Source organism: Sciurus carolinensis, chromosome 14, assembly GCF_902686445.1.
Source record: "Sciurus carolinensis chromosome 14, mSciCar1.2, whole genome shotgun sequence".
Classification (NCBI taxonomy): domain Eukaryota; kingdom Metazoa; phylum Chordata; class Mammalia; order Rodentia; family Sciuridae; genus Sciurus; species Sciurus carolinensis.
Genome location: NC_062226.1, coordinates 30,997,005 through 31,013,784, shown reverse-complemented (window position 1 = coordinate 31,013,784; position 16,780 = coordinate 30,997,005). Strand labels below are relative to the sequence as shown.

Genomic DNA, 16,780 nt, shown 5'->3' with positions numbered 1-16,780 from the left:
CCCTCCCTTTTCCCTCTTTTCATGTTCTCTTGAAATTTCTTCCTCTTAGGGATCGACACTACATTTTACTCACATATTAACTTTCTTTATAAACAAGTTTTTGTTTGTTTTATCTCTATTGACACTATTTGGGCGTATCTGTCCTTCACAAATAAAGAACTACTGAAGAACTCTGAGTTCGCAAAGACTTTCTTTCCCAAGGCCATACCAGCTGGCAACTATAAATGTGGTCACAGTGATGGATAGCAAAATATTTTTTCTAGGGCTTAATTCCAACTTTCAGAGTTTGGGGAACACCAAATCTCCTCTAAATTCCCTCTCCTTCCTCATCTAATTCAGAGAGATTTTTGAGGCAGCTAGTGAAATAACAAAAAAATAAAAGAATTATCTCCATTGAAGTATTAGGTCTTATATGAGGTGATGGACAGCATTTTAAAGTACAAACTTAAAAGAAATGATTTTTAACTTCATTAATTTTAAGGACTTTTGATCAGCCAAATACTCCTTTAAAAGACCTGGAAACATAAGCTACTAATTTGCAATTAAATTATGCTACACAAAAAACTGGTTTAGGATTATGAACCAGAACATGTAAGCACTTCCTACCAAAAAAACTGATTTATAAAAATCTCAATAGAATATTTGTTACTTGGTGTCTTAGGCCAAAGTTAAGGTTTCCACTCTGGGGATCCAACAAATCAGGTCGAGCCACCTGCCCCAAAGGCAAACAGGAATAGTAATGGTGAAAAGCATGGAAGGAAATTTAACTTCAACTCTGTCTTCCAGGGTCTGTCAATGTCTTTGAGGTTGCATTGAAAGGAATGAAGACAATAACTGGGTACTTTTCACAGTGGCCAAAAGCAAGTGATCTTGATCAGGTGTGGTCAGTTCATCACTATCTCAGGATTGGCCTTGTTTTCAATAAGAAGGTTGCTGTTGCCTGGAGGTTAACTTCAACTTATCACAAGATGGTTATAAAATCAGACCTTGTTCCTGGAATCCAAAGTGACTTAGAGCAAAGGAGTTGGATGCAAAATGGAGGCAGAGATGCCAAATCTTTAATGGTGCTTTTAGCCAACCATTAGACATTTGTAGGTGAAAGTGAGGAGTCTATACCCTTGTTACATATTGTATTAAAAAAAAAAGACTGAAAAGGACACTTTACAGAAGAGGAAACAAATGTATATTTACAATGTAATTTTCCTGCAATTGTTTGCAGGAAAAAAAAATAAATTAAAATCATGGGGTATATATTTCACAACTATAAGATTAGCAAAAATTTATAATTCTGAAAATAAGAATTGATTAGGAAGTAAATCACCAAGACTCAAATCCTGCTATGGGAATATACATAGGTACCTTCACCTGAAAGCAATTTGACTTTATCTAATAAATGATCTAGCAATTCTATGTTGAGAGATAAACACAACAGAAATGTGTGATCACGCATAAGAGTGTTCATTGCAGCATTTTTTAAGACATTATAAAACTGGAAACAAGTATCTCTTAGCAATAAAATGAATGAATTGTGGCAAATTTATATGGTAGAATATTATAAGTAATAAAAAGAATCAACTAGAAGCAACAATCTTGATGAATCTTACAAACATGAGCTTAAAAGAGTCATAAAAGAATATATACAATTGAACCTTACAAATTTACATTGCTGAACTGAAACTATAGAGCACATTTTTAGGATAAATCTTTAAACAAAAGCAGCAAAAAAAGGATTATCCAGAGTCAGAATTGTAAGACCATTTATAAATGTAGTTAAAATTAATAGGTAAATGAATGAGAAAAAATATATACCATGCAACAGTAAGTATAAGAAACCTGATCTCTGGCACCATGCACACACACACACACACACACACACACACACACCCTAAAGTGGCAATACTACTGTCAGAGTAAGTGGATTCCAAGACCAAGAGGAGTTTCAGAGACAAAAGATAATGATAGGATCATAAATATCATAAATCTAGGCTGGGGAGATAGCTCAGTTGGGAGAGTGCTTGCCTGTCAAGTACAAGGCACTGGGTTCAATCCCCAGCACCACACACACACACAAAAAAAAGCAATAAATATCATAAATCCATGTGACATGATCATAAAAATCATAAAAAACGAAAACTAACAGAATTAAAGAAACAGACAATTGCACAATCATGGTTAAACATTTTAGCATCCCTCTCTCAGTAATTGATAAAACAACTTGAAAAAATTCAGTAAAGGCATATATTTAAATACTACTACCAAGCATCTTGACCAAATTGCTATTCACAGAACACTAATGCCAACACCTTCAAGCATAGGTAGTAATGCAATAAGACATGTCATAAGCTGGGTCATAAAATCGATCTGAATAAAGGTAAAAATGTTGAAATCATTTAGTTTATCTTTTGATCACAGTGATACTAGAAATAACAATAAAAAACCTAGAAAACCCCCTACTGTTTGAAAATTAAACATTCTAATAATTCACAGGTCAAAGAAGAAATCACACTGGAAATTATAAAATATATCACAATGGATGAAAATGGGACAATATAAAAAGTCATAGGATAAAGCTAATATTGAAAAGGGAAACTTTATAATTTTAATGGCCTATGTTTGAAAATTATAAAAGTCTAAAATCAATGGCCTAAGATTTTTACCTTCAAATACTAGGAAATGAAGAGCATAGCAAATTCAAAGGAAGCAGAAGATAATAAAGTACACATTACACATTAATGAAACAGAAAATAAATAGAAAGAAATAAAAAAGACAAGTTTGTTCTTTGAAAAGACAATTAGCAAACTCTACGCTAGACTAATCCAATAAAAACAAAACAGTACACAAATAACAAATACACAAAATGAGAGTTTATCCTCATTGCTCCAATAAACATTAACAGGAAGTTAACACCTTCATGTTAATTTAGATAAATGAATACAGTACTTGAAAAAATTTCATTGAACAACTGTTTCAAAGTAAAGGAGATAAAGTAGCATAACTAATGAATTGGTAATTAGTGAACAAATAAATCAATCAGTACTGAATCCTGGATAGGTGTTAAAATTGTTAGTCAGTTCTCCATTGCTATGACAAAATATCTGAGATAATCAATTTTAAAAGGGAGAAAGATTTTATTTTGGTTTATGGTTTCAGAGACGAAGTCCATGGTCAGCTGGCTCCTCTGTTTATGGGCCTATGTTAAGGCAGAACGTCATGATGCGGGGTATGTAGTGGAACAGCCAGAAAGCAGAGAGGAAGGGGCTGGATTCCTAATATCTTCTTCAAGCACACACCTCTAATGGACCTAACTTTCTTACACTAGTCCCTACCTCCTAAAGGTTCCACCACCTTCCAACAGTGCCAAAAGCTAGCAACTAAGCATTTAAACACATGGCCTTTTGAGGATATTTTAAGATCTAAGCTGTGCTGGGTGCAGTGGCACATGCTTGTAATCCCAGCAGCTTGGGAGGCTGAGGCAGGAAGATCACTAGTTCAAAGCCAACCTTAGCAAAAGCAAGGTACTAAGCAACTCAGTGGGGATGTGGCTCAGTGGGCAAGCTCCTCTGAGTTCAATCCCTATTAACCCCCTGCAAAAAAAGACCTAAGCTGTAACAAACTGCTATAATAGTCATTATTGGACCGTTGTAAAATTTGAATGCAGATGAAGACTGACTACTGTTTAATCTGTATTAAATATTCTGAAGTTGATAGTTCTTGATGGAAAAAAGTTAAGAGTTCTGTAGGTTAAACATCTGAATTTTGTGGAATCCAAAGCTAGAAACTACTTTTAAATTTGCAAGTCATTCAAGTAAAAACTAGTACTTTTGTACTGTGAAATAAGCAAATGAAAAAATAAAACGATATACAAGTAATTGTGGGTAAGACTAAGTTCATGCATTTTCAAGGTACCTACTAGCTTGTGCTTTAGGATTCACAGAATACTTGTTAATAGGATTACAAGTCACAGAACCAGAGATCAAGTTGTCCATGCCTAGGTTAGGGTTAATTAATTTAATTTCTATTTCTGAGTAGGTCGAAAAATAGCTTATGAGTAGAAGGAATTTTTATAGCAGATAAATACTTAAAGAGCTAGAAAAACCAGCTTAAAACAAAAACAGAAAACAATAAAAATTGGAATAACAAATATGCAATAATAGGCAATTGGTTGAATAATATCAAAGTATGGAATAATATGCTATTAACCAAATTCATTTTTCTTAAAGACTATTTAATGCAAAAGGAAATGTTCATAAAGTGGAGGAGCAGAGGACACGATGCCATAAACATTATAAAATACATGAAATATTGTATTTGTATAAAATACATGAAATATTGGCCTAAGGTAGTCCTTAGGCCAAAGTAATTCTATTTTGAAAATCAGCACCCACCATCTTAAGAAGCCCTCCCCAGAGTCCCTAACTACTGAAACCACAAGAAAGAGACCAAGTAACAATCCCAAGGTTATTTTTTAACTACTTCATTGTACATGACTATACAGTTCAGAAGTTTTTTCAGCAGGCTGCTACACCTTGCAGAAAGGCGACCTAGCAGATATTCTCTGTCAATAAACCTTTGCTTGACTTAGCTATCTCTTATGTATATTTGTGCCAGCTACCCTAACAAATATTTATTTTCCCATTTGGAAATATACCAGAATGTTAGATGATTATCTGAGTAGAGGAATAGTGACAACTTTCCCCCCAATTTTCTAAAAAGAATGTACTATCCTATAGTCAGAAAAAAATATTAAAATTAAATGAGGAGGAAGTCTTATACTACTTAAAATATATAGTTTATGCAAGACCATTTTTATTGACCCTGAACTTCTAAAGATATTATTAGAAGGCTTTATATATGTACATACTGAGCTTATAGAAGGTCCAATTAAGTAAAATTAGTGAACTGATAGCCCTTTTAAATAGCAATCATTAAATTTTTTTAAAATATAAATCTATTATATGTGTTTGATTATCTCAGTAAACAAAGTAGCAAATGTTTCTTTCCAGGAAAACTAAAGGTTATTATTCTGAAAGTCAGTGTATTGACTCATAAACCAGTGATGCCCTCTACAAATACTGATGGCTGTGAATCTTTTCTTCCTGGATTGCTGAATTTATCAGAACAGTTGTTTCAAGGAATGATTCTTCTGTTTCCTTTTAATAAGAGTCTAGGGTCCTGTTATTCAAAACATCATCAGCATCACCTATGAACCTTTTATTTATCTATTTATTTTGGTACTGGGGATTGAACCCTGGACTTTACCACTAAGCTGCATTCCCAGCCTTTTTAAATTTTCATTCTGAGACAAAGTCTAAGTTGCTGAGGGCCTCACTAAGTTGTTGAAGTTGACCTTGAATTTGCAATCCTCCTACCTCAGCCTTCCAAGTCACTGGAATTACAAGATTGTGCCGCTGTGCCCTGCTACTATGTTTTTCAGACATGCAAAAGTTCAGGACACACTTCACATTTACTAAATAACCTACATTTTTAAAAAAAGATTCCCAGATGACACAGATGCACATTGAGACTTTGAGAAACTCTGCTCTAGACTAAAAAGGAGTAATTTCTTCTGTCTTAACAATAACATGAACTCTGGTTTATACAAATACTTCTCCATTTGTAACCAAGAGTGCTTCCCTACTGACCTCCCCATCTCTTATTTGCATCTTGTCATTGTATGAGAAACACAACCAAATCCTATATATAAAACTCAAATGTTTGGGCTGGGGTTATGGCTCAGTGGTAGAGTGCTCACCTAGAATGTGTGAGGCACTGGGTTCGGTCATTAGCACCACATAAAAATAAATAAAATAAAGGTATTGTGTCCATCTACAACGAAAAATTAAAAATAAAAAATTTTTAAAAACTCAAATGTTTTCATGCTGAATCACTCTATCACATAGCTGAAGCAGAGAAGACATGACTATATGAGTTATAATGTCTCAACTCCAGACACTGACACTTTTCAAGTTCTTGAATGCTGTAGTAGTGCCTGTGCTGATTTTATAGGGCATGACTCTACTGTTAGATAATTTTTCAAATGAATCTGCTAAAATTTATATACCCAACTGATTTTTCCCTCTTCAAAGAAGTCATTCAGGGAGAGAATACATGCAACTTCCTTTTCTATCATTTTTATTTCAGAATTGTCATTAGTCAAAATAAAACAATATAAGACATTTCTTCTTCCTGCCTCAATCTTCTTTAATCCTATCTAAAGTCAGAAAACAATTCCTAATTCAATCATTTAATTCTGTCACTTAGAACCATCGGGTAATTTTTTATTTGAGTATGTTCCATAAATTAAGTACATCAAAGTACAAAGATTAGCCACCAGTGGATTCTTACTCTAATGACACTTTTTAAAAGTTACAGAAAAAAGGTTTGAAGTAAGCTCATCTCCTCTGAAGAGAGTATGCAATTAAATATAAAATCTAGCATATCTCTTATTTTTAAAAAGTCATAACACTTAATAGTTGCCACATGTTCTGATTTTTCAAAGTTATAATATTTATTTTAAGGGAATGATAAGGTAAAGAACAAAAGCAAATTCACTTAAAAAATTTTAAAGATACAACACACTTGAAGAAATCTACTTTAATTTCAAGAGATTAATCCAGAATGCACTATATATTTTCTACTATTTCTACTCATGCAGTAAAACAGTGAAAGTAACAACTTTCTGTAATATACAACATAGACTGGTTTCTTTTATAAACATGTATTAAGTTTCCTTATTTATGCATTTTACATATGATAATTACAGCTTAGATTTAAGAATCCTAATAGGATTATAACATTTTCTTGCAATTATTGCTTTATGCCTATGAAGGGTAAAGAACACATCTGAACTTGTAAAGACCTCCTATCTAAAGCCCGTTAGTGTCCTCTGAAGAAACTCCATAAATTCTTAATGACCTGATTCCATTTAAAAAAAAAAAAAAATGGTTTCAGCAAATGTGAAAAGAAAATCCTACCATTTCTTTGTTAATTCATGATATTGGAAGGATGGAAATAATGCATTCCTCTATGGAAAAAATAGATTTGGAGAAGAGTTCTGATAAGTAAAGTAACAAAAAGTCTAAAAGCAGTCCCCTTGCTCAGGGCAACAACTATGACTTCAATGTGCTGATCTTCTGAACTGCTCAGTAACTCCAAGTGATTTTCAAATTGGGAGGCAAATCACTAGCAATAAGTTCATCAAATTTAGATCTATCTTGAACAGGGACGTTATAGAAATCAAGAACATCTCTAACCCTGCACATCTGGTAAAGCCTGGAGTTAGGCACTGCATGGCCTAAGTCATCAGCTAAATGTGCCAAGAGACTGAACTTCATATGACAATCTTCCAGTGAGATATCTTGCCAATTACTAGGGAGGGATGAACCAAAAACTTCTTTCACATGAGATTCCAAACGACTCTGAAGATCTTCAGGAGGTATGTATGTTCGGCTTGGTAAGGGAGGACACACCAGAATAGGCTCTTTTTTCACCTCTTCTACCGTCTCAGTCTCCACTGGCTCTTTTTCTTTTCTGGAATGATCAAAAACAAATATATGAATCTTTGGTTCACTGCATTAATGAAGTTAACAAACACCTGACTGAATCTTGTTCACCAATCCAAATCAACAAGTAATTTGCATACTTACTACTTTCTGGGACTGGTGTTGACCAAAAAAGAATAAGTTCCTACCCTTGGAATGCTTATAGTTGAATGAGTTGACACGAACAGAAAACAAAAGCTAAGTACATTTTTATATACTCTAAAAATTCCTAGGAATGGGTAAAGAAGTAAGGGAAATCATTCTGTCTGGGATTCCTAGTCCTCGAAGATCTAACCTCAATCTACCTCTCTAACCCTACCTCCCACTAATCTCAAACTAAATACACTCCGACTTTTCTGACATTATGTATTAGCTCAAGTTATATCCTTTCTCATTATGTTTTACTTATAGAAATCTTACTTATCCTATAAGTTCTAGGACAAAACTGTTGTCTTTTAAGAAACTTTAACTTGATTTCCCCAAATGTAATTAAGTTCCTCTCATCTTCTCAGCACTTTATATTGCTCTCACAGGTTTGTCACACCCAAGTTTTCGTTTTCTTTACATTCTACTTTTCTAACGAGATCAGAGTTTCCCCATCTCAACTATATTTACATTTTGGACTAGATAATTCTTTGTTGTTGGGGCTGGGGGACATGAACCCTGTTCATTGTAGTATTTTTAGTAGTATGCCTGCCCCCAGTCATGACAACCAAAGGTACTGCCATGTGTCCCCAGTGGATGGGAATCACTATACCAAACCATGAATTCCTTAATACAGACTATCTGTTTAATTGATTTGGGGGTTCTTTGAAAACACAATAGCTATTTAAATAAGTTCTGAGTAAATAGGTCAATAGAAGTGAATCTGCCTGACATACCACTTACATGCTTAATATAAGATTTGTTTGTGAACTACCTAGGGAATCCTGTTTCTCATGGAGTTAGCATCTGACTGGGATTGATTCCCACAGAAAGCAGGAGCACCAAAAATGAAATCATGAAGAAAATGTTTTTTAATATAATTCCTCTTTGCCTACTTAAAAGACTCTCTTTCAGCAACTAATCCCTTTTTCTACATATTGCTCATCAACCTCACTACCTACTTTATATGAAAAGTAGTTACCCTGATGTTCCCTCTGAAGTTCACGTCTTAAGACAATGAATCCCCAAATTCATATATTAATGGTGTTTGGATGTGGGGCCTTTGGGAGGTAATTAGAATTAAATCAGGTCATGAGGGTAGGGGATCCCATGATGACATCAGTGGCTTTGTGGAAAGAAGAGAGACCCAAGGTAGCATGCTTGCTTTGTCTTGCTACATGAGACCTACTGCCATGTTCTGAGGCAGCAAGAAGGCCTTGCCAGTTGCAGGGCAGATGATGGCACCATATCCTTTGACTTTCCAGCTTCCAGAACCATGATTATAATCAATTTCTATTCTTTATAAATTACCTATTCTCAGCAACAGAAAACAGACTAAGGTCCTACTAAAGTAATGCCAGGGTAAAGAATATGATATGATATCCCACATTTTTAAAGAAAAAATTCATCCTAGATTCTATGCTGCCCTCCAGCTATACCACTCACCTTTCAACAAAAATTCTCAAGAGATGTTTATACTTAGTCTCTATACCCTTAGCTCCATATTGTCCTTAAATCACACCTCATCATACTCAGAATGAAATGTAGTTCATGTGAATGGACTAAACAGCCCAAACAAGACATAGTCAAGATAATCAAAAACAAGAAAAGTTTGAGAAACTCTCACAACAATCAAAAACAAGTCTAAGAAACTGTCACAACAAGGAGAAGACTAAAAGATCATTAAGTAGTACTTAAATAAATATTAATAAAGTATGCAATGTATACACTAATAGTATTGGTTTGTTAATAGTACAATAATTATATAAGTTGTTAGTAGGGAAAACTATTGGCTATATAGAAGTCTCTGTAGTACCTCCCAAGTTTTCTGCAAATACAAAACTTTGTATTTACATAACTAAAAACAAATTTTATTGCAAAACAAAGAGTAAGTGGTTAAATGGATTTAAAATCAAGATCCAACTATATGCTGTCTATAAGAAATTCATTTTAGATTCAAGGACACATACAGTCTGAAAGTGAAAAAAGATACTGCATGCAACTGGAAACCAAAAGAAAGCAGGCATGGTTATATTTCTATCAGACAAAATAAACCTTCAAGTCAAAAACTTTCTTTAGAGATAAATAAGGTCATTATAAGAATGATAAAATAAGGTTATTATATAATGATAAAATGGTCAATTCAACAGGAAGATATAATTTATATGCACCCAACATCAAAGAACCTAAGCAAATAAAGCAAATATTGGCAAACCTGAAAGGAGTAGGTGACTACAAAACAATAGAAGAATTCAATAATTCGTTTTCAATAATGGATAGAACATCCATACAGAAAATCAATAAAAAAAGAAACTGAATAATACTATATTCCAAATAGCTCTAACAGACACATGCCCAACTTTCTATTCAACAACAGAAGAATACACATTCTTCTTAAGTGTACACAGAACATTATTAGTATCAATCACATTAGGTCACAAAGTCTTAACAAATTTAAGATCAAAATCATACCAACTTTTCTGGACCACAAATGAATAAAACTAGAAATCAGCAAACAAATATTCCACAAATATGTGGAAATCGAGCAACACACATTTGAACAACCAGTGGGTCAAAGAGTAAATCAATAGAAATTTTTTTGACCCAGCTATCCCACTCCTTGGCCTATACCCAAAGGACTTACAATCAGCACACTACAGAGATACAGCCATATCAATGTTCATTGCTGCTCAATTCACCATAGCCAGATTGTGGAACCAACCTAGATGCCCTTCAGTTGATGAATGGATAAAGAAACTGTGGCATATATATACAATGGAATATTACTCAGCCATAAAGAATGATAAAATGATGGCATTTGCAGGCAAATGGATGAAATTGGAGAATATCATGCTAAGTGAGATAAGCCAATCTCAAAAAACCAAAGGACGAATGATCTTGCTGATAAGCGGATGATGACACATTATGGGGGGTGGGAGGGGGGCAAGAATGGAGGAAGGAGGGACTGTACAGAGGGAAAAGAGGGGTGGGAGGGTGGGGGGGAGGGAAAAAATAACAGAATGAATCAAACAACATGTACAGAGAAACAACATGTATCCCATTTGTTTACAATAAAAAAAAATGAAAAAAAAATCTCACAATAAATGAAAATGAAATGTGACACAGTTACAAGATGCAGAAAAAGCAGTACTAAGAGAGAAATTTACAGCAATAAACACCAACATTAAAAAAAGATTTCAAACGACCTGATATTAAAACTATAAGGAACCAAGAGGTGGTATTTTGAAAACACAACCAAAAATTGAAAAACCCTTACTAAAGGAAAAAAAGAGAAAAAGAAAAGGCAAGAGAGAAGACTCACATAAGTAAAATCAGAAATTTAAGAGGAGATATAATAATAGATGCCTCAAATCCAGAAAGTATCATATGGGACCATTATAAATAATTACAGGCATATATATAGAATATTCCATCCATCAACAAGGGAATACACTTTCTTCTCAGCAGTACATAGATCCTTCTCTAAAATAGACCATATGTTATACCACAAAGCAGCCCTTAGTAAATACAAAAAAATAGAGATACTACCTTGTGTTCGATCAGATCATAATGGAATGAAATTAGAAATCAATGACAAAATAAAAAACAAATTACTCCAAAACCTGGAGACTAAATAATATGCTATTGAATGAAGCATAGATGACAGAAAACATCAGGGAGGAGATAAAAAAATTCTTAGAGGTAAATGAGAATGACGATATATCAAAATCTCTGGGACACTATGAAAGCAGTACTAAGAGGAAAATTCATTGCATGGAGTGCATTCAAGAAAAGAATAAAAAGTCAACAACTAAATGACCTAACATTACATCTCAAAGCCCTAGAAAAAGAATAGAACAACCAAAAGTAGAGGAAGACAGGAAATAATTAAAATCAGAGCTGAAATCAATGAAATTGAAACAAAAGAAACAATTCAAAAAATTGACAAAACGAAAAGTTGGTCCTTTGAAAAACTAAACAAAATAGACAAATCCTTACCACTAACAAAGAGGAGAGAGAAAACTCAAATTACTAAAATTCACGATAAAAAAGTAAATGCCACGACAGACACCACTGAAATACATAACATAATGAGAAGCTACTTTGAAAGTCTATACTCCAAGAAAACAGAAAATATTGAAGACATCAAAAAATTTCTAGAGACATATGATCCTCCCAAACTGAACCACGACATACACAATTTAAACAGATCAATTTCAAGCAACGAAACAGAAGAAGCCATCAAAAGCCTACCAACCAAGAAAAGCCCAGGACCAGATGGAATCTCAGTCGAGTTCTACAAGACCGTCAAAGAACTCATTCCAATACTCCTCAAAGTATTCCAGGAAACAGAAAAGAAGGGAACCCTTCCAAACTCATTTTATGAAGCTAGTATCACCCTCATACACAAATCAGACAAAGACACATCAAGGAAATAAAATTTTAGACTGATATCTCTGATGAATATAGATGCAAAAATCCTTAATAAAATTCTGGCAAAAGGCATACAAAAACGTATTAAGAAGATAGTGCGCCACGATCAAGTGGGGTTCATCCTGGGGATGCAAGGTTGGTTCAACATCCGGAAATCAATAAATGGAATTCATCACATCAATAGACTTAAGGGTCAGAATCATATGATTATTTCAATTGACGTAGAGAAAGCATTCAACAAAATACAACACCCTTTCATGCTCAAAGCAGTAGAAAAAATAGGGATAGTAGGAACATACCTCAACACTGTAAAGGCTATTTAAACTAAACGCACGGCCAACATCATTTTTAATGGTGAAAAACTGAAAGCATTCCCTCTAAAAACTGGAACAAGACAGGGATGCCCTCTTTCATCACTTCTATTCAACATCGTCCTTGAAATACTAGCCACAGCAATTAGACAGAACAAAGAAGTTAAAGGATACGAATAGGAAAAGAACTCAAGTTGTCACTGTTTGCTGATGACATGATTCTGTATTTAGAGGATCAAAAAAACTCCACAGAAAACTTCTAGACCTCATAAATGAATTCAGCAAAATAGCAGGGTATAAAATAAACATGCATAAATCTAAAGCATTTTTATTTATAAGCGATGAAACAACTGAAAGGGAAATGAAGAAAACAACTCTTTCACAATAGCCTCAAAAAAATAAAATAAATAAAATACTTGGGAATCAATTTAACCAAAGAAAAAGATCTATACAATGAAAACTATAGAACATTAAAGAAAGAAATTGAAGAAGACCTTAGAAGATGGAAAGATCTCCCATGTTCTTGGATAGGCAGAATTAATATTACGAAAATGGTCATACTTCCAAAGGTGCTATACAGATTTAACGCAATTCCAATTAAAATCCCAATGACATTTCTCATAGAAATAGATAAAGCAATCATAAAGTTCATCTGGAAGAACAAAAGACCCAGAATAGCCAAAGCAATGCTGGGCAGGAAGAGTGATATAGGAGGTATCACAATACCAGACCTTAAACTCTACTATAGAGCAATAGTAACAAAAATGGCATAGTATTGGCACCAAATAGACAGGTAGACTAATGGTACAGGAGAGAAGACATAGAGACATACCCACAGAAGTACTATTATCTCATACTAGACAAAGGTGCCAAAAACTTACAATGGAGAAAAGATAGCCTCTTCAACAAATGATGCTTACAAAACTGGAAATCCATATACAATAAAATTAAACCCCTATCTCTCACCCTGTACAAAACTTAACTCAAAATGGATCAAGGACTTAGGAATTAGACCTGAGAACCTTCACCAAATAGAAGAAAAAGTAAGCCTGAATCTCCATCATGTTGCCTTAGGACCAGACTTCCTTAACAAGGACACCATAGCACAAGAAATAAAAGCAAGAATCAATAAATGGGATAGATACAAACTAAAAAGTTTTTTTATTAGCAAAGGAAACAGTCAATAATGTGAAGAGAGCCTACAGAGTGGGAGAAAATCTTTTCCACACACGCCTCAGACAGAGCATTAATCTCCAAAGTTTATAAAGAACTTAGAAAACTTTACACCAAAAATACAAAGAACCCAATCAATAAATGGGCTAAGGAACTGGGCAGACACTTCACAGGAGAAGATATACAGGTGATCAACAAATATAAGAAAAAGTGCTCATCATCCCTAGTAATTTGAGAAATGCAAATTAAAACCACCTTAAGATTTCAACTAACTCCAATTAGAATGACTATTATCAAGAACACAAGCAATAGTAAGTGTTGGCATGGATGTGGGGAAAAAGGCACACTCATACTTTGCTGGTGGTATTGCAAATTGGTGCAGCTGCTCTGGAAAACAGTATGGAGATTATGGAGATTCCTCAGAAAACCTGGAATGGACCCACCCTTTGACCCAGCTATTCCACTGCTTGGTCTATACCAAAGGACTTAAAAATCAGCATACTTCAGTGATGTAGCCACATCATTGTCATAGCAGATCAATTCACAATAGCTAGATTGTGAAACCAACCTAGATGCCCTTCAATTGATGAATGGATAAAGAAACTGTGGTATATATACACAACGAAATATTACTTGGCCATAAAGAATAAAATTATGGCATTTGCTGATAGATGGATGAAGGTGGAAAATATTATGCTAAGTGAAATAGGCCAAGCCCAAAAAATCAAAGTCCAAATGTTTTCTCTGATATGTGGATGATGATATATAATGGGGGGGGGGGATGAAGGAACTTTGGATGCTGTAGAGAAAAATGGCGTGGGAGGGGTGGGGGATGGAAAGATAGCAGAATGAAACAGTATTACCCTATGTATGATTACATGAATGGTGCAAATCTACACTGTGTACAACCATAGAAAGGAAAAACTGTACCCTATTTGTGTACAATGAATCAAAATGCAGTCTGTAAAAATAAAAAAAATTTTAAAAAATTACTGGAAAGTTGAAAAAAAATAATTACACATCAACAAATGGAAAATCCAGAAGAAATGATTAAATTCCTAGAAACATGCAACCCACCAAGACAAAATCAAGAAAGAATTGAAAGCCTAAACAGACCAATAACCAATAAGGAGGTTAAAGTAGTAATCAAAAAACTCCCAACAAATAAAAAGCCTGGAGCCAGATGGCTTCATGGGTTAATTCTACCAAACATTCAAAGAAGAAAATTTAGTGCCTATCTTCTTCTTTTTGTTACTAGTAAGTGAGCCCAGGGGTGCTGTACCACTGAGCTATATCCCCAATCCCTTTTATTTTTAGACAGAGTCTTGCTAAATTGCCCAAACTGGCCCCAAACTTGAGCCTCCTGCTTCATTCTCTCAAGTTACTGGGATTACAGGCATGAGTAACCAAGCCCAGTTACTAACCTTCTTAAACTCTTGCAAAACTTAAAAAATAGAACACTTTGAAATTTATTTTATAAAAATAAGTTATGAAAGCCAAACAAAGATACTACAAGAAAACTATAAAGGGGAAAGACTGCAAGATGATACATCTATGAATATGGATGAAAAAAATCAGAATTAAATATTAACAAACCAAATTCAACATCACATCAAAGACTACACTATGACTAAGTAGGATTTATCTCTGGAATGCAGTTCCTTCAACATGTGCAAATCAATAAATGTGATATACTGCATTAACAGAATGAAAGTAAAAATCCACATGATCTTCTCAATAGATGCAGAAAAATCATCTGACATATTTTTAATGCTCATTCATGATTAAAAAAAAAAAAGAAGAAGAAAATTAGTTAGAACCTACCTGGACACAAAACACATCATTTAGGGAAGACCACAGTTAACATTATAAACAACAGAAAAAAATAAGTTTTTTTTTTTTCCCCCAAGATTTAGTAAAAAGCAAGGATGCTTACTCTCACCACTTCTATTGAACATAGTACTGGAAATCCTACCAAGAGATATTAGGATAGAAAAAAAAAAAAAAAAATAGCGAGCATCCAAATCAAGAAGAAGTAAAATTGCTTCTGTTTGGAGACGACATTGTCTTGTAAGTAGAAAACTCTACAAACTCCATTGAAAGAAAGCTTTCAATGCTCCTTCTTCAACCTCCTGAGACACTGAATTACAGGAGTGGGACAAGAAGGAGGGGACCACCTTAAATTTCAATGCCTCAAACATGATCTAGGTCAGATTTACTTTCATGGGATTCCACACAGTGCAGTGGGAAAAACAGTAGATGGGCAGTTAGGAGACCAGGGTTCTAGATCCGGCTCTGCCATTAACTTGCATTGTGACTGTGGGAAAAATAATTCCTTTTTGTGGGTTTCAATTTCCTCATGTGTCAAGAGTACTTTGGGGCGGAAAAGGAAATTTGCTTCTGCTACTATATCCTACACGCTTAGACAAATGCCAGATCAGGAAAGGAATTTAATAACTATTTGTTGAGAGAATCAGTGAATCAACAAACGAACAACACAGGAGACGGCACTTCGTTTCTGAATCTGCTTGTGAAGCAACATGATTTGTTTACCAAGCACTTTCATCTTCATGTGTGGGGTAGGTTTTGACTCCCATTAGATATACACCGACTTTCACGTTCGGGTCGAAGTTGGTTATTCCTAACGAGCCGTCTATTTGCTGACCCCGCACTCGGTGCCCAGCACACGTGGTTAATACTCTGCTTAAACAAGAGTGTGGTGGAAAGGGAAGGGGACAATATTTTCGTTACTGGAAAACCAAGACAGAGAGGGGAAGTGACTAGGCCCACCCCTCGCGGAGACCCGCACTGAAGATTCTGAGCTCGGAACCCTAACGCCCTTTCTGGGTCCTTAACCTGATGCGGCTCAGGTACAGGGCCCCGTCTTAATGGCATGGCACTACCTCCCGAATTCGTCCCTTTACTCTCCTCAGTTTCTTTCCTTACTTTTCAGGAACGTAACCCTCCGTTCAAACTTCAATTTTACCTGGATCCAGACCAAAATTCTCTGCGTGTTGTCCCAAAGACTATCCACGTCAAGCCTCTTCTGGAAACGCCGGGCACGCACAACGCCGCCATTTTCGCGGAATGCCTGCTACCTAAATGCTGCTCTCTGCTGGCCGTGACGCACACAAACCAGCCAATCGGATGCAAGTTTAGTGACCGGTGTTTCCTTT

At 34.9% G+C, this 16,780-nt stretch overlaps 1 protein-coding gene across 1 annotated transcript; it reads right to left on the bottom strand.

Annotated features, from left to right (window-relative positions):
- Positions 1 to 6,116: 6,116 nt before the first annotated feature.
- On the bottom strand, positions 6,117 to 16,731 carry Mrpl50 (mitochondrial ribosomal protein L50). The gene is made up of 2 exons (XM_047525862.1): positions 16,591 to 16,731; positions 6,117 to 7,531 (listed from the first exon to the last, which is right to left on the bottom strand). The coding sequence occupies exons 1-2, from the start codon at positions 16,680 to 16,682 to the stop codon at positions 7,144 to 7,146; spliced, it is 480 nt and encodes a 159-aa protein (XP_047381818.1). The 5' UTR covers positions 16,683 to 16,731; the 3' UTR covers positions 6,117 to 7,143.
- Positions 16,732 to 16,780: the final 49 nt, after the last annotated feature.

Coding starts and splice junctions, on each gene's coding strand:
- Mrpl50 (XM_047525862.1), bottom strand. CDS start 16,682: ATGGCGGCGTTGTGCGTGCCCGGCGTTTCCAGAAGAGGCTTGACGTGG. Junction 7,532..16,590: donor GAATTTTGGTCTGGATCCAG/GTAAAATTGAAG, acceptor TGATCATTCCAG/AAAAGAAAAAGAGCCAGTGG.